The 18,469-nt window shown below is 45.9% G+C and overlaps 1 protein-coding gene across 1 annotated transcript in view; it reads right to left on the reverse strand.

Annotated features, from left to right (window-relative positions):
- TSPAN7 (tetraspanin 7) overlaps nt 1-998 on the reverse strand; it is a 91,353-nt gene extending 90,355 nt beyond the window's left edge. Inside the window, exon 1 of the mRNA XM_054291306.1 lies at nt 858-998. Coding sequence (XP_054147281.1) covers nt 858-938 — 81 coding nt within the window. The 5' untranslated portion in view covers nt 939-998. The remainder of the gene's footprint in view (nt 1-857) is intronic.
- Nucleotides 999-18,469: the final 17,471 nt, after the last annotated feature.

Genomic DNA, 18,469 nt, shown 5'->3' on the forward strand with positions numbered 1-18,469 from the left:
AGGTCCCTAACTGCACACAGCGGGGCCATTACCGTGTGCTGTCACCGTGTGCCATTAAAAGCTCTTTAACCTGCCGATGGCCGCCGCGATGCGCGGCTACTGCCGGGGATGTGCTGACTAACAGGCCGGGGCGCTGCCAAAACCTCCAGCCCCCTGAAAAACACGGCCGGGCCGTGTCAGGCAATCGCGGCAACTCAATTAATGCATCTGGGTCAGCAAAATGGTTTGCGGGAGCCTGAGCCCGGTTACGAAACGCGGGTACCGCGGCCGAGGCTCGGGCAGCAGGTACCGGGGGGCTCGGGCGGCATCGCCCGCGGAGGGACGGTCCTGGCAGTGGGGACACGGTCCTGGCAGTGGGGACACGGTCCGGTAATGGGGACACGGTCCGGAGGTGGGGATCCGGTCCTGGCGTGGGGATACGGTGCTGGCGGTGGGGACATGGTCCGGCAGTGGGGACACGGTCCGGCCGGCCAGGGGGGCGGCGGGGAAGGGGCAGGCTATGGAGGCTTTCAGGGAGACCCCTGTAACTTTCCCCCGCGGGGGCTCGGGGGGATGTGCTCGCCGCGAGAGGAGGCAAACCCCATCATTTTTAATACGTGGAAATGTGTGTGTATATATATGTGTGAGCTCATATATATATATATATATATATATATGTGTGTGTGTGTGTGTGCATGCAGATCTGTATCCGGCGGACATGCCCCGTCCCCGCTCGCCCGGCGGTGCCAGCCCGGCCGAGCCGCCCTGCGGAGCCCCCGGTGCCCCCAGCCCCGGGCAGGTGGGGCCGGGGGTGCCGGGCCGTGCCCTGCCGTGCCCTGCCGTGCCCGTGTGCCCGCGCCGCGCCGAGCCGCACTCACCCAGAACACGAAGGAGTAGATGATGAGGAGGGTTTTCAGACACGTTATCACGGGTTTGGTCTCCATTCTCCTCGATGCCATAATACTGAGATCCCGGCTGCAGGCTGGGCGCGGGAGGAGGCGGAGGAGGAGGGAGGGAAGGGGGAGGGCGGAGGGAGGTGAGCTCAGCGCCCGGCTGCCGCGGCCGGGCTCACCGCGCCTCCTGCTGCCAACCGGGGACCCCCGCCCGGGCGCCGGGCTCCGACACCGCCTGCCCGGGTGACATTTATCTCAGGGATGGGGGAGCTGAGGTTTTGAAAGATGAGGTGAAGGACACCCCCCGGCCGCCCCGTTTTGTCGGGAAGATGCTCGGAGGCGTCGCTGGGGCTGCTCAGGGGTTTGGGGATGGAGGCGCTGCACGCTCGGAGCTGCAGAGGGAATTGGCCGTACGGGAGAAAACATCCTTCAGTGTCACGGTTAGAATGTGTGTTCCTGCAAGCTTCAGAGGTCTGGAGAGCACAGCAAGGGCAAGTAGCGCCGGTTTGGCGGTGCTCTGGTCACAGAGCAAGGCTGTACCTAAGAGCAAGAGCTCTGCACCGAAGCCATGTGAAGGGCCGGGGCTCCTCCAGCTCTCCGGCTGTGCCGTGCCTCTTCTGCAGCTCTGTGCAGGTGACTGTGTGGAGCTGTAAGAGCTGTGACCTATGGACGGTGCCTTACAAGAGCTTGGCCCCTGGCCTTGGCTTTATGTCAGCCTCGAATGGGAACTCTATGCTAAAACTACTCTGGACATTGAACCCCAGCTAAACTGATCAGGAACCTCACACTTCCATGTCTTTGAGACCCCCAGTTTCAGCTGGAGCAGAGCTGAGTGACAGCACAGCCCGGGGAGGGCACACAGCTCCCGAGGGAGCCTGCCCCTCCTTCTTGTCACACAGCCACCCCTGGGAATGGACAGCAGGGAAATAACCGAGCTAGTCTGGGCATGGAAAAGGAGCTCATCCTGCAGAGCCCTGGCAGCAAAGCAATGGTGTGGGAATAAAAAAGGCTTGTGGGCTGGCTGCCTCCAGCAGAAGCATGGCCAGAATGAGGGCACACATGTCCTGGCTGCTGTGTCAGGACCGTGGGCAGGCACAGAGGGGATGCCTTCGGGATTTTTTCTGTAGCTCACCTTTTGGGGGAGGTTATATGTGCAGGGGAGGGGATGCTGGAGCACCGTGTGTCCCTCCTGAGTGGTGTGGCTGCGCACAAAGCAGGGGTCTGAATTATGCCTTTAACTGCATTAAAATCAAAACAAGGTCAACACTAAAGAGCGAATCTCCTCAAGCTACAAAAATAATGTAGTTTGTGCAGCTGAGACATATCAAAGTGATGAAACAGCCCTTGCCATTCAAGAGACAGTGTTTGAAAAACAGAGTGAGGAAAAAAATGGTTCCTGAGCGAGTGCTTTTGTAATATGCAGAAGTTTTGCCATGAAGACTGATGCAGGATTTTGCTGGGTTTAACTTATGACTTTTAGAGCTGTAAGCCTACTGTTTCCCAAAACAATGGAGGCATCTAAAAGATGCTTGGAGAGGGAGTATTCTGCAGGAGATATGGGGTTTTTTTTTAAGCAATCACCACTTTTGTGGAAAATTCAGATGACAGGTGCATAAATCTTTATTGGCTTGGCCATTAAAATGTAAATAAGTGCACTAACTGCAAAAAATTGTATTGACACTAACAACAGTTATAAATATTCACTGTACAAAAATTACACTAAGATTTTTGACAGAAAATAGCTCCAAGCTGGAGAATTCTCTTCCTTCCTCTCACACATGGGCTGTAGAAAGATAAATGCTGCTGTCACAGCCCAGGGGACAGCAGCCATTTATTTCAGTAGCTATGGTTATACTTCCCCTCCCCTTCAGGTGTTTTTAAGAAAGCATGAAACAAACTATAATATCAGTCAGAGTGGGTACTTTGGTAGATGCTGACTCTGGCAAAGACTCACATTTTCTGCCAACAGCATGTGATTTTAGGTCACTCTGTCCCATAGTGCCTAATTTGGGATACATCCCCAGAGTCTTCTCAGAAGGATGTGCTGGGGATCTAAACTGAATGAGTGCCTACAAAGCCTCCCTTGACAGTGCTGTTAAAGCTCACAGGATTTTGCACCAGGGAACCAGAGAGAAAACAGAGGTGCAAGAAGAAAAGTCCACATCAGGAAATACAGCTCCTTTCTTCACAAATGTCAGGCCTGGAGGGGATGATGTCCTGAGGGCTGAGAAACAGAGGCTCCATGATATCTCCACCTGAGCCTACAGTCTTCTCACCAGGCTGTCTTTGGAGGAACTCTGAGCTGCTTTTTGGCATGCAGTCAAGGAGGATATACTTTATTGGATGTAGATGCAAATTTTGGATTAAAAATGAGAATGTCTGAACAGAGCTGAACAAAAATCTGTCTGATTACAGCAAATACCATTAAAATATGACAAGAGCACCGAGCCATCAAACATTTTAGGCTTAAATGGAATTACTGAACAATTGCTAGCCTTTATGTGTGGCTTGGAAACACATCTACCTTTTAAAAATATTTTTATCATAGTTTTGCAGATTTGGGAGGGCAGATTCTCAAGTATTACTTGAACAAAATCAAAGCAAGCCTTTCTAAAGCAAAATACATTTTCAGTTCTGTAATCCACGTTTGCAGAGTTGGGAACATAATTGCTCTTCACATCTCCCCACAGAGAGAACGTTCTTGTAGTTATTCAAAACAGGACATTTTTGCCTAACTGTGTCATTTGAAAAATATTTCTTTAAAACACTGGCAGTTTGTAGGGGTTTCTTCTACAATTTATAAGCTTGTATTTCTTCGTAATGCACAGGGGATATCCTGTCTTAATAAGTCTGTTTCAAAGCATCAGTCTAGAAGGAGCTCCTTCATCCCTTGGCAGAGCATTGAAATTGAAAATGAGGACTTCCATCCTTACCTGGAGCTGATCTTGGCTATTTGATGGGTAAATTACTTTCTGGGAGTATAGGTGGAAAAATGTAAAGGTCTCACACCCTTCTGCAATTACAGCAGGTGAGAAATATGGTGCTTTGTTCTCTTCATGCCCATTCTGGCCTTTCACAGATTTGCTGTGGTGCTGTTGAATGAGAAGGCAGCAGCCTCTGCTGTCATTTATTGGGCATTCAGGCTTATAATCCACACTCACTTCATCCTCTCTGGAAAGCAGAGGTTTGAGGCTTTTTTGTCCTTTTCCCATTCCCCCTGTCTCCATGTCCTGCCAGAGGCTGTCCTCAGCTGGCAGAGCCTGCATTGCTCCATTGCAGAGTAACCACAAACTTTGTGGCAAAATGCAGGAAGCAGGAGGAAAAACAAGTGTCTGACAATTTTTCTGTCCTCATGGTCACAGGTCAGTTCAGACAACTCTGTACAGGTCCCACTGCCACCTCTGCATCACGCATCCTTCAGCTCTAAAAAAGCAGAGCTCTCACTCACTCATACAGCAGCCAGTTCGTCACATGGCTGGTGGCACATTTGTCACATGGCTGGTGGCTGCATGCTTTTGGCAGGTGCATCAATGGGACCAAGCTGCCAGGCCCAGCCCCCAAAGTGTGTTTTCTAAAGATGCCTCAGGCTTTATAAGTCTCCAAGAAAGAAATGTGGGGTTACAAAACCAGTGCCAGAGAATGATTTGCCAGTAAAGAGGCTGTAAGGAGATGAATGTAGTGTTGTCAAAGTCAACCAAGATGTTTCCATTTACCACAGCTTGGAAAGAAAGGCCCAGTGTCCTGCAGCACAGGCATAAGGGAGCACACACAGACAACAGCTTCAGAGTTTGGCAACAGGTATGAGTTAGGATGAAATTCATATTCAGCACTGATTCAACATAAAGGGCTCATGGGATGGCTCTGCAGTATTGAGATCATGGTGCTGACCCCGATGGGCAGCAGTACCTGTTTGCAGAGGAAATAGTAATGCTAGGAAACTTTCTTAAACCTTTTGAAAAGATCTTTAGGATGCATTGTAGGAAGCACCTCATGCTTTATGAATGATGCTCAGTTCATGCTCTAATGTTAGGCCAAAAAGAGATGTCCTTTATCCCATTTCCCTTCAGAGCAGACATGTAATATCTGGTTTTATCAGTAACTTTGATACCAATAAGCTTTTCAGAACTCTTCATATTTCTCAGAAAATGCCTTGGTTGAAAAGGGAAGTTTACAGCTGTTTTGTAAGCAGGTATTTCTCATGGCCTGTGATGACTTTCCTGATTACTCCAGAGCTTTGTGAAATGTCCTCTTGAAGGGAATGGAACAGAAATACATTTGTGACTAAGCATAACTACCACAGCAGGATAAATTAAGATCACCAGCATTTACAGAGGGAGGGTGGTGGACTTGGAAAAGATAAGAGGTCAGAGAGCAGAAAAATACACAAAGGGCATATAAACACACAAAGAGCAGGTCTATGTTATTTCAGGAGAAGCATTATTACATCTCCAGATGATGGGAGTTTTGACACACAGCAAGAAGAATGGAGCCATGCAATTTTATTATCTTCATCTTTAGCAATAAAGTGACAATTAACCCTGCACATTTGCCAAGTCACTCAAATTGGTTTGTCACACTGTATTTTCTCTGCTTTTTCTTTACTTTGTAGTTATGAGTAACAACACCAGATTCTCTCTTGTGTAGCCCTAGAATACCTAGACATTTTCTTAAGATCAGTAGGTAATTTACAATAATCTTGGGAGGAATTAGATAATTTCTTCTTCTGGAAGGATCAATGTGAGGGGCCAAGAAACACCTATGAGGTCCCCCTCTTTCATGGTTTTCTGTTACTTGCTTCTGTCAAGGAGTGTGGTTGGGCTGCACTGGGTTAAACTGAGAACACCAAAGCATTCAGTACTGTTTTTATTTTCCTCCTTCTCCTTTCTTGACTGTGCCATGATTTGTTTCCACTAGATTTCTCTTTTGTCTGCCCTGAAGCAAAAGCAGGCAGAGCTTGGCCTCTTCTCCAGCGCTGGCAGAAGTTACCCATTGTCATGGCTGGTCTCTGAGAGTTTGCACAAGAAACAGGGCAGGAGAGCAAATCCCAGCTTTTCTGTCTGCAGCAATCCCCCAGTGGGACAGACACAGGCTCCTGGCTGACGTGGGAATGTCTGGCTGAATATTGTGTGGTGTTTTCTGGGCTGGGTAAGGCTCTGGTCAGCCTGAAATCTGCAAGGACCTGCCAGGCCCTGGACCTTGGCTCTGACAGCAATCACAGGTAGGTGGCACATGGACCTCTTGTCTGGGGTGCTCCTGCTCTTGTCACCCCAGCTGCAAACTCTGGATTTTTTGTGTCAGCCATAAGAGTGTTCACATCCTTTCAGCAGGGACCACTCCAGCTTGGAAACAGGTTTGGGAAAACTTCATTTTCCCCTGAGGCTTGCTTTTCCTTGTATGCATCTCAGGCCGAGTTCCAGAGGGAAGGAAACCATAACCTAAGTTTGGAAAGGGAATTCTGGATGTCCTCAGCTTATGGGCAGTGGGATGGGGAAGGCTCAGGTGTGAGACAGCTGATGGACCATGGGCAGCATGGGTGCTGCTGAGGGAGATCAGGGTGTGGAGTGTGATAGTCCAGGGGACAACGTGGAAAGCACCACAGAGGCTCTGGGAACACCAAGAGCTCTTTAGTAAATAGCCATGCTCAAGGTAAAATTAGTATATAATAATAAAATTAGTATATAATCATAAAATTAGTATATAATTATTGTGTACATATCATAATCATATCATGTACACAATGAAAGGAATTTGAGGAACACTGCATGAATTTTGATCCAATGTGTTTTCTCTCTGTGTGGTGTCTAATTTTCCTTCTCCTCCTCTAAACAACGGCTCTTCTTCTTCTCTTCAAAAAATGAGATGATTGATTTTTAAAGCTGCCATGTATCTAACAACAATTTGCTAGTGATGAAAAGAGAAAAAAATGACAACAAAATTGTAGCATGTTTTAGTAAATAGAATTATGCTGTATCAATAAATAATATTTTAAAAACAATTCATTACAGGTAAAGTGTAGGACAACAAATCTTAAAACAACCAAAGAAACAAGACTGATACTTGGAGCACATCTTGTGCCCAGTGTAAGCAAAGTTCTTGTTTTTCAGGGACAGCCTGTTGCATGTAGCATACAGGTCAGGTATCTCTTACATGAGCACACAAAAGCTCTGGCTCCAGCTCAGAGGCTCAGCTGCTCTTTGTGGAGCAGATTCCTTCCCTGTGATGCTGGGGAATGGAGCAAAACTGCTCACTCAGATCCTACTTGTTTCTTGGCTGAGCTGGGAGGTGGACAAGAGCAGCTCTGCTTCCCTTGTGCAGGATTTTCTTGCCTTGTGCCCACATCCCTTCCTTCTGGAGGAGCAACATGTTCTCAGAGACACCCACTGCTTGTCCCTGTCAGCTCCCTCTTCAGCAGCCTCCTTTCCTCCACAGCCACCCAGCAATTCCCTGAGCCTTTGGGTGAGGAGCTCTGCTCCTCTAAGACACATTTGTGTCTCAGTTTGTGCCAGTCTGGCAAGCACAGCCTGTCTGACCCTGAGCACACCCTCCTGATCCTCCTGGGCCCTGGGCTGCTTGGGCTTGGGGCCAGCTCAGGTGAGGGGTGCAGTGTCCCATCTTGAATCAAGGCTTTGGGAAAGCTCTGTGAGAAGCCTTGGTGGAGATGGAGGGGCTGCCCTTCTCCCTGGAGGAGCTTTTAGGCTGGGCACTCTCCTGGTAACGCTGCAGCCACATTGCAGCCATGCCTGTGCTCCAGCTGGCCACCCACCCGAGATGGACTCAGGTCATGGAATTCAAGAAGCACACACAGCTTGTTCACAAAGCGTCCCTGGCACTGGGAACAGAGCAGCAGCTCCTTCACAAAGCCTCCCTGGCACGGGGAGCAAAGCACCGTGTGCTGGAGCAGTAGCAGTGAAAGGAGGAGCCCAGGGCAAAGGGAGGTGCACAGGGAGAGCACCAGGACATCTTGCTTCATGCTGCCCCCATCCTCCTTATGGGCACTGCTGGATAGCTCAGAGGTACCTCCTCTCCTCTCCTCTCCTCTCCTCTCCTCTCCTCTCCTCTCCTCTCCTCTCCTCTCCTCTCCTCTCCTCTCCTCTCCTCTCCTCTCCTCTCCTCTCCTCTCCTCTTTTTTTAACTAACAGGGAATCAAGTAGGGCTTTCCTCTTTAAGGATGCGTAGTGGAGACTGATAAATTTTTATTGATTTATTGCCTTTGAAATCTGGGGTGTCCACTTTTGTCCTAAATTGTATGTATTTGTTAAAAATTCTTCTTTTTCTGGACATCCCCCCAGAAATATACCTGCATTAGGAACTGAGATAAATAGTTTATTGACTCATTTGAAATATTTTTAATTATGTCACTTGTATTCAATACTCAATTTCATACAGCAAGAGAAAACATAAAAATGAGGCTGCAGAAATCTCACCACAACCACACCCCATGGAAACAATCTCTGAAGAACCCCCTACATCGTCCAGCTCTCTCTGAAGCTTCTGCCCCAAGAACCCCAGGTCAGTACCAGAACATCCCATGGCGTGCTGGCCTCATGGATGAGGGACACAAAGCTTGCCCTCAGTCCCAGTGACACTTTTGTAGAATGTCCCCTGTGGGGAATAAGAGCTCAGCAAGGCTCTTACTCATCACTTTGGTGCCTGAGAACCTACAGGCTTTAGGAAATGAAGTCTCTCTGACTCTCCTCTTTTTCCATTTCAGTGGGTTCCTTCCACCTTGCATTTTGCAGTTCTCTCCAAGCCCAGGCCAGCCTGCAGACCTGCACAGGATCTTCTGTCCCTCAGACCCCCTCAGGGAGGTTCTCATGTGGCAGCTCCATGATGTCCATAAGTAAAGGAGCTACGAGGGCTGCACCAGTCACACAAACCCAAACTGTGGGGTACCTGTTGCCAATTCCCCGACTTCTGGGACTCTGGCTGGGCCCTCCCAGGGGGCTCCCCTGTCAGGGAGACCCTCCTGGAGTGGTCTTGTGTCAGGAAAGAGAGACACACTGGATTTTTTCGGTCTTCAGGTTCTTGTTTATTGTCATCTTATCTAGAGTTTTGCGCGCTGTCCACACCAGGCTCAGTGTGCTGGAAAAGCACCACAAAAATGGCCAACAGTCTCTTGTTCCAAGGTCTTTTAAAGCTAAATTATCCAATGAAGAACTGACACCTGGATTATTTCCCTTTTAACCCAACAGCTGATCCCAAAGAGCTGCAATGGGGACTTTTCTGCCCAATTACAAAACGCCACCCAAACCCATGAAGAAGAAGGAAAAAGCATGAAGAAGAAACCCAGGACAACACCCTGTGCCCTGCATCTTGCTTCCATTCACAACATACTAAAAACCCCAAAACCTAAATTTCCCACCTAAGTGATACACCTACACTACTCTCTATCATCTATTTCACACTTTTGTGGATTCTGGTCTATCTTGAAGTCTGGGAAACTTTCTCCATGAATGAGAGTCAAAGTCAGTGTTCCCATGAGCACCCCAGAGCAGACAGAGAAATACTCCCAGTGCCCTGGGTTTCCACACCAAACTAGATTGCAAACTGCCTTTTACTGGGTTCTGGTGACTTCACAAGCCCAGCAAGGGCCTCTGTGATCCTCATGAATCACTGACATTGTGTTATTTCTGTGCAGGACAATAAGGACACAGGGTGGGTTCACCAGGGAAGGGGTACCATAAGGAAAGCCTTCCCCATTTTCATGCAGGAATAAAAGAGCCAGGAACACCTTTCTGGGATGTGTTTTGATGCAGGGTTTGGTATTTACTGCCTGGATAACATTACTGACCTTCAGAGCTTTAATGTAGTCAGTAAAGTAGTATCAAATCAAATAAAAAGTTCTACATTTGCTTTCTCCTGAAGATTTTTCTGTCAAATTGGGTCAACTTCTAAGTAAAGCAGGAGATCATTTTAGTATGTCAGCATTGCAAGACTAGTCTGGTATTTGAAAATTTGAAAATTACTTGCGCTTGAAAATGATGAGGGCTCTGGATTTGGCAGGCAGTACTGTTTAAGATCTAATGGTATATAATTCAAAACCTGAACCTTCCTGCTTTGCTGAGCTTACCATTATTTTAGCAAATGTTTGTTTTGGTGGGGTCTTGGGGGTAATATGGGCAAATGAAAACTCCATAATGATATTTTTTCCAATACTGAAAATAAAAAATAAGCCAATATGTCCTCAGTGTTTTAAGTAGTAGCATTTGCCACCTTTATAAAAATTCTATTATAGACATGGAAACAGATCATAAAACTGCTCTGCCCAGATCTGCAGGGGAATCAAACAGATGGCAGATCCCACTGCAGTTTGGAAGAAGATTTCAGAGCTAGATGTGGAAGAGAATAGTCAAGGTCAGTGATGAGGTGAAAACCATGCCCAGATTTTTTTCAGCTATGTGGCATGTACATCCTTCTCACACATTTAGAGGAAATGCACCAAACCCAGAGATTTTTTCACAATGAGAGCAAATGCCCTTAGTGTAAGACAATATTGCAACAGGGAAACCATGTGCTTGCTCAAAGGTCATTTCTTAAATTAAAATTAAAATTAAAACTATTTTTTCAGAATTTTTGTGTGTACGTGCTAATATGTATTTTTTTAATTCAGTTAAATCTGAAGGTGGTCATACACCAGATTGTAAATTATATTATTTGTGAATTTTGGCAACTAAAATGATTCTCAAATAAGGGTTATTGTTATTCAATCAGTTCTGGGACTAACATGCATGTGGAACTCTTAGCAGATGATTTTTTTCCTCTGTGCTTCTGTCTTTTATGCCCTCACAAATGTCTGAATTGAGAAGTTATGGCTTTAAATGGAAAACTTCCTCCCTGATTTGTTGTATTCTTTTAAAAACAAAAACCCCAAGCAATCTCGTTTGTGATATACATCAGGCTCAGCTACATGGATCTGGAGGCTGTATTTCTCTCCCGTTTATGTCATCAGTCTGGTTTTAGTTAATTTTCATTTCCAGATGTCTCTTGAGCACGTTGGGTTGTTTTTTTTCCTTGTGGTTAACAGGATATAAATTACCTTGATAGGACAGAGCTGTTTGCTCTGTTTTACTTGTTTAATTTCTGGATACATTTTACTGAGCCTGATCCCTCATCATCACAAAATAGGTTTTACTGGCTTAGAGCATAGATTTTACTGCAGTTATTTACTGGCATGAAATATGCACAGCTCAGTGAAGAATCACACTTGCAGTCTGAGTGCTTGGTTTTTGTGTCATTAAAAGGGCACAAAGACCTGCTCTGGCAAGGGCTGGGTGTGACAGTGTTCACAGGGGTCTCAGGCTGAGGAAAGAGACAAGGATTTGACTCCATGTTTCAGAAGGCTTGATTTAATATTTTATGATATTACATTAAATTTTATGATATTACATTATACTAAAAGAATAGAAGAAAGGATTTCATCAGAAGGCTAGCTAAGAATAGAATAGCAAAGAATGATAACAAAGGTTTGTGGCTCAGCTCTCTGTCCAAGCCAGCTGACTGTGATTGGCCATTAATTGGAAACATCCAACATGGGCCAATCACAGATGCACCTGTTGTATTCCACAGCAGCAGATAATCATTGTTTACATTTTGCTCCTGAGGCCTCTCAGCTTCTCAGGAGGAAAAATCCTAAGGAAAGGATTTTCCATAAAAGATGTCTGCGACAGCTGGGCTCAGCTCTCAGAGTTCTGAGGAGCACAAGGACTCTAGCCAGCCTGGCTGAAAGGACAAAGCTGTGGGAGGCTGACTCCTGCTTGCTAGGTGGGGATAGCACCTGAGGTGGCAGAGGGGATGTGTAACTGCCAAAATCAAGCTGCTGAATGGCTGCATCATTGAATTGGGATGCAGAACGAGGGTCAGGTTGGGAACAGTCTATGGGATCAGGGCATTTTGTAATCAACACTTATTAAAGCCCTGTTTTATTCCAAAACTACAGCCAGGGAGGCTGACTCCTACTTACTAGGTTGGGATAGCGCCTGAGGTGGCTTCATAAGGTGGTTTAGTGTCTGCCTTCTGTGAGAGGCAAAGGCTTTGGTTTTACTCATTTCCAGTGGAAGAGGTGCTGTAGAGCAGCAGCTTCAGACCTGCAGTGGGGTCTCTGCCAAGCAAATCACTCCTGCACTGCATCACCTTCTGCTGAATCACTTCTTGTCCTGAGGTTTCCCTCTGAGGGAGTAAAGGACACTGCCAGTGTCCAGGCAGCTCCTCCAGCTTTTTCCCTGCAGGAGTGTCTGAAGCGGGGTGTTTGGGGTGCAGGGGTGTCTCTTGTGCCAGAGTAGACTTGAGCAGAGCCCAACATTTCTGCAGTTCCAGGGGTGTGGGTAGTGCTGGGTTATGTAAGGCACTGCAGCAATCCAATACTTCCCAGTGCCTTCCCTGTGCAGGGACGCTCACACCCTGCACACAGGGATCCCAGGGCACCTTGTGCTTTCTGCTGGAGCCTTTGAGAAGTTAAAGAGGTGAGATCCAGCAATCTTAGAGAAAGCCTCAGAATTGGTCCTCCAAGAAGAAAACCTGAGTGGCAGGGAGATCCCCAGGCTTGTCCTGTGCTGCCATTTCCCCATTGGTAGCACAGGGGTAACTGATGTTGAACTCCAGGCCATCAAAAACAACAGAAGTGCTTTTAAAATTTTCCAAAGCTTAAAAACTACACACAGTCATTACTACTGCTTTTCTAACCACAAAAAAAGGCCCTGATTTGGGGGCCTGCTCTTTGTAGTTACCATCTCCAGACAGTTCTCAGTGGGACAAATCAACTTACTGCAACATTTGCTAAATTTAGGGACCAGATGCAAGTGCTTTTAGGGCACCTTCCTCCTGCTGACCAGCTCACACAAACACAGGTGAAGAAAAGCAGTCCCAGAGCCCATACCCAGCAGCACAGATGCACACACCAACTGCTGTCACTGAGGTTCCATATTCACGGTTATTCAGACTTCCACTGACAAAGACACTATTTTTGGCTCTGTGCTAGTCAGCCGAGGTGCTGAGCTCCTGCTGATCAAGGATCACGAAGGAGATGATGCAGCAAATGAGATTTGTATGCTGGAAGTCACTCGTGCTTTGAGAGCCTGCCAAAAATAATGTTTCAGAGGGCATGTATAACACTGCCAAAATCAAGCTGATGAATGGCTGTATCATTGAATTTGGATGCAGAACGAGGGTCAAGTTGGGAACAGTCTAGCAATAGGCCATTCATGCAATGTAAGCAGGATGGGATCAGGGCATTTTGTAATCAACACTTATTAAAGCCCTGTTTTATTCCAAAGTGCAGTAGAAAGAGGGAAGAGAGGAATTAAGTCTGGAAGGTAGATTACAAGGGAATTTTAAGGCTCTATGGTTCCAGGCTTATCTGATTTTTTGGGAGTTTCCTCTTGTTAGGCACAATAAAACAAGGAGAGGAAATGCTGATAGGCTCTTCAGAAACCTGTACACATCCAGGAGTGTATTCTGCAACACTGCTGTTCAGTCTTTTCTTCCAGTAGAATTGTTCACGGTTAATATTAATTCAAAACATGGGAATAAGAAGTCTGTAGATTAAATGCTGCATGCTATTTTGCCTGAAGATGTGAGGAGTTTGAATTTAAAAAATGAGGCAGAGCTCTGAAAGCGTAGAGCCTCGCTTTTCATTTTTTATTGAGGAATTTTATCTCCCTGGGTAACATGCAGGTCCAGCAAGAAGTGCATCACCTTTTCCTGTCTGGAGAAAGGTGGTGAAGGAAAGCACAGATCAGGCACAGAGAGTGTCAGGTCTTGATTGAATACCCTCCCCTCTTAGCTTCTGCCTTTCAATTCTGTTTACATTTTCCCCTTTAACCAGTAGGTGCTTCCCCACTGATTTTGCTTGGAAGAGCTTTTTTTATGATAAGTCACTTTGGACTGAAGCCAGTTTTAACCACTTTTATAGTCAAGGACCTTGTGACCAAGAAGAATATCATGTTCAGGTCCACCATGACAACTGCAGAGAAGAAAACTAAGGGCTCACGTCAGAGACAATGCTGCCTAAAATAACCACCGAGCACAGTTCTGCTAATTGCCATTATCTTATGAAAAGTGCAATATCATTTCTAGCACGTTCAAACAGGACATGGAAGTGTGTTGGGAATGTCACAGACAATTCAATTAAAATAACTGGAGGTGTGTTAATTGCTGCTGTAACCTTCTGTGGTTTTTGTGACCTCAGTGGTATCTTAGACCTGAGTCATGAGCTCCCAGAGTGACGACAAGCCACTTCCAATCCACAGAAAAAGGCCAAATCCATGGTGTGGAATTGTATCCAGATGGAAACATAACAGGCAGATGACTAAGAAAACCACTTAATGTAAATTAGTTGTTTATGCCCAGAAATCTCATGTGAGAGAGCTCTTGATGCACTTGGCTCAATAGAAGACAGATAACAATAAGGGAATAACAAACCTGTAATTAAATAGAGTTTACAGCTGAGGCTATCTATCCAAAATCATCTGCTTAGTGTTGCCATAATACCTAGTGATGGACAAATCCATCCTATTGTACCTGGACATACTGGTTTAATAGATATTTGTCAGTTCTACATCCATGCTTAGGTTACTAAATGACTCGTATGAGGCAAATTAAATCTCATGGCAGAATATTACATTAGAAACATTAGCTAAGCCTTATAGACCTGAATACTTGCAGAGCTATTCCAAGTCACAAGTGATGATTTATGCCTATCTTTTTATTAATTTATTGCCTGCCCCTAAATTGGAGAGTTGCTCTTCAGGAAAAATATCTCAGTTAAAATAAGAACTGAACTCCAGAAGACAGAGGATTTTGATTCAAGATAGCAAAGAGGGTAATAAGGATTGAAGAGCTGCAAGTGATGAATTACTTTGCAGTTTGAATTCAGCTCCAGCAGAAATCTTGCCAAGATACCCAGCTCTCTTTCCACACTTATCTCTGGACAGCAGGGCTGGTAGCTGTCCATTACATCCAGACAGGAGTCAGGCTTTGAACTATGTACTAAATAGTTATCAATGCCTCCCTCTCCCAACAAAGCAGCTCCATCTCAGTGATCTTTAAGGTCAAAGATGGAGTGGGGCAGTGCACATGGAGAATTTTGCTCAGCTGCACCCTCCCAGCTCCTGCTCAGGACCTCAAGCACCTTGATTCTGGTCAAGGACTTCACCACTTCTCAAGGATTCCTCCTCTTCCTCACCACTGCCAGGCATCCATCACATGGATCTGGACTGAGAGTGTTGCCTACTTTGTTCCCTCTGTGCTTCCTCACACTCTCCCAAACACCCCCTGCCCACACAGTGAGGGTTAAACCACATTGGTACCAATTCCTGCACTGTGGATTTGTGCATGTGCAAGCACTGATGAACCGCCCCTCTCCATTTCCCTGTGAACAAACACTGCCCACTCAAATGTTTGCTTAAACACAAATGGATTTAAGCCTGGCTGAGCAGGATCTCTGTCTGCTTAGGCACAAATATTTGAGGGGATCTTTCTCCATCATTTTCCCAGCTAATTTCCATCTTCATACTTAACTGATTGATGACTCACTGCCAGTGTCCATGACCAAGAAACACTGACAGCCTCTAGAGGGAAGTTTATTTCATTCTCCCAGGCCGCACTGAGGGTGATGGTGCTGCAAAGCCCAGAGGGTGAAGGTTGGCCTTCACGGGGGAGAGGAAGAATAGGTGGCTATGTTTCATTAGATAAAGACACATTTTTAAAGGTCAGATCTCTCATCAATTTCCTAGCTACAATCCAACCAGTGCTTTGAAATGCAAGCTGTAAATAACAAAACCTAAATTTAGGCCAGTTTATGAAGCAGCACTCAACACCATAGCTTTCATGGCATCTCCTCTTTTGAGACCTGTAAAAAGTAAATTTATCCTAAGAGAAGTTTCCTTACAACAGGTGTCAGATTCCCTCTGAATCTGAGATTGTAAGCGAAAACCTTGGCAATGGTGAAAAGTGCTTTGTGTTTGGAGAGCAGCAAGTTAAATGCCTAGCCTGCATCCATTTTTCCTGCTTCAGCTGAGCAGCAGTGCTTAAAACAGCCCAAAACACCAACAGCTTGCCTGCTTTTATGAATTCGGGTTGCCCTAATTTATGAGGCTGTATGTGCATACCCATGAGCGGCCACTGTGGGTGAATGGGGAGCAGAACTCCTCCCAGAAAAACTGGAGTGTGTTTGTGGGCTGGTGCTGGCTTAGAGGGACATTGGCAAAGGCTGGTTAATGCAGCTGCAAAAAATGTGGCTCACACATCAGAAAATAGAACTGTGATGTATTTGGAGGAGCCAGCTGTACTTTATCAATAGGGGAGTGGGTAGTGCTGCTGGACAGGGTAAAGCTGTAAATGTTGTATATGGATAATGTGGAAGAGCTACATGGGTAGACTTGCCTTTGCCATGTTAGGCAGGCTTGTCTTTGGAACGGTCTAACCTAACCAGCTCAGTGGCCTTTTTCATATTATTTATCAACCTGAATAATAGAGCAAACATAAATTGAAAGCAAGCATGCTACTTGGTTTATTTACAAAGCTAATAGAAATGCAAAAAATGAAGTAATCAAATTATGTTCTCAAGTAAAAATGAATCAATAGATTAATAGCTTCAAAGTGCTTCCATACCAAATTAACACAATAAGCAATCAAATCAAATGATGTGGTTGTCACTTTCACTCTCAGCCCTTGTCACTAATGAAGTTATGCTAAGAGAATCAGAAGAAGAGTTGTTTTAAGACCTCAAGTGTCTGGCATCCAACCCAAAACACTCCTTTCACTTGTCTGGGGAGCAACACAGGTCACACCACCTGTTTGGTCTGGGCTTTGACCCTCACCAGGCAAGAATGAGAGAGGTGAGCAATATTTCTCTTTCAACACAAGAAGTGCTCAGCTATCCAGGAGTGAACAGTGATTCTTGCCACAACATTTTTTTGAAGCCCTGTGGCTGTTTCAGGGAGATAGGTGTGATTACCACTTCCCCTGTCCTTGCACACAGTTTGTGTGATAGTAGGTCCACCCTCTAGCACAGGTGGGACTGCCAAATCCTGCATGATGCAGCTTTAGAGCAGCTTTTGTCCTCAGCAGAACTTCTGACTAACTCAGTGGCAGGCTGACATCATTTATTTTTATGAAGCTGTGAAAGGTGTTTCTCCTTGAGCTGTACACAAACATTCATTTGTAACTGGGGGAGGAGGGTGGCAGGTGGAAGAGAGAAAATACATGGACTAAAGTCAACCTGGAAGCAGAGCAATTCAGTGAGGAACCTGCAGCTGTGTCCAGGAGCTGAGCAAGGGCACTCTGGCCATGCTGGACCATCCCCAGGAGCCAGGAAAGTGCCCACTGGCCCAGGCTGGATCATGCTGAATCCCTGGAGTGGAACTGCTCAGAGGCCACTTGATTCCTGCTGCTGACACACAAATTAACAGGAGGCAATATGGAAAACAGAGAGAACTGGAGAGATTATTGCTCAACAGTCCCAGGTAAATGTGCACTGTGTTTTCTGATGACCACATTGTTCCCTTCCTGAAACAAAACTGAACCCCAGTGAGTGCTGGGGACGAGAAGGGCTGGATTTATCCTCCATAGGGCAATGCTGAGAGAATGTTTCTGGATGTTTCTGTCACTAAAATATCTCACTAGGAGAGTACAAAGGCAGATACTAGTGAGTTTATCAAAAGAAAGAGCTTTCTACCCATCAGGGAGCAACAATGTGCTGTCCAAGGAATATGAAGATAAGCTACTCTAATTTCATGCTGTGTTATTTTATTCCATAAGACAAACTATTACTTGCTTTCATAAATTTATAACGATGACCATACAAATTATGGTTTGATGTCACAGTCAGTCTCTTGGCTTCGCTAGCAGGGGAGAGGAAAAGGTAATTGCAAAATGTACAATGACAATAAAACAGTAAAGCTAGGTGGTTATGTTAGCCATTATTTCTGATATGTGAATGTTTCCACTACAGCTAATTTTCGAGAGGAAATTGGAAATTTCTTTTAAAGAAAAATCCTTCCTGGAATCCTAATAAGGGCCAGAGGACATGAATGGGAAAGCCTCTCATGGCAAGTTGGGTGAGCAGCATGAAGGAGCAGTAGCAGGGGAGTTTGCTGGGATGTCACTTGTTGCTTCCTGACAGCTTCAAGGAGAGAATGTGAGCCAAGGATTGACTGTGACCAGAGCAGGGATCAGCCTGGTGTTCCTGGCTGGGGGAGCAGCTGGAGCATTGCAGTCTTCAGATAGACATGTTCCAGATTGCAAGGCAAGATGTTTTCAATTACCATCTGTATGGCAGTTGTCTTTTGTCAAGTGGGCAGTTTGCTTTATCTCTCTCTTTGAGTGACCACAATCACACCTCCCTGGAGAGGGGACATCTGCTGATAACAGCCATTGAATGTCACTGCATGGCTGATAAGAACTACAGCATCCCACTGGGAGATGTGAGCCCAGGGGGAGGAGCCAAGCATTCCTACCCAGATATAATCCAGAGGTTCTGAAACACCAGCACGGCTTTCTCCACAAGAGGAACAGCAGCTGCCTCTTCCACTGGATCTTCAGAGGAAGAATACATCCTTCTCTACAGATCCCCCTTGCTCCAGCAGAACCACCCCTGACAC

This window comes from Melozone crissalis, unplaced genomic scaffold (assembly GCF_028551555.1).
Source record: "Melozone crissalis strain CALT ecotype California unplaced genomic scaffold, PUWL_Pcris_2 ptg000090l_1, whole genome shotgun sequence".
Classification (NCBI taxonomy): Eukaryota; Metazoa; Chordata; class Aves; order Passeriformes; family Passerellidae; genus Melozone; species Melozone crissalis.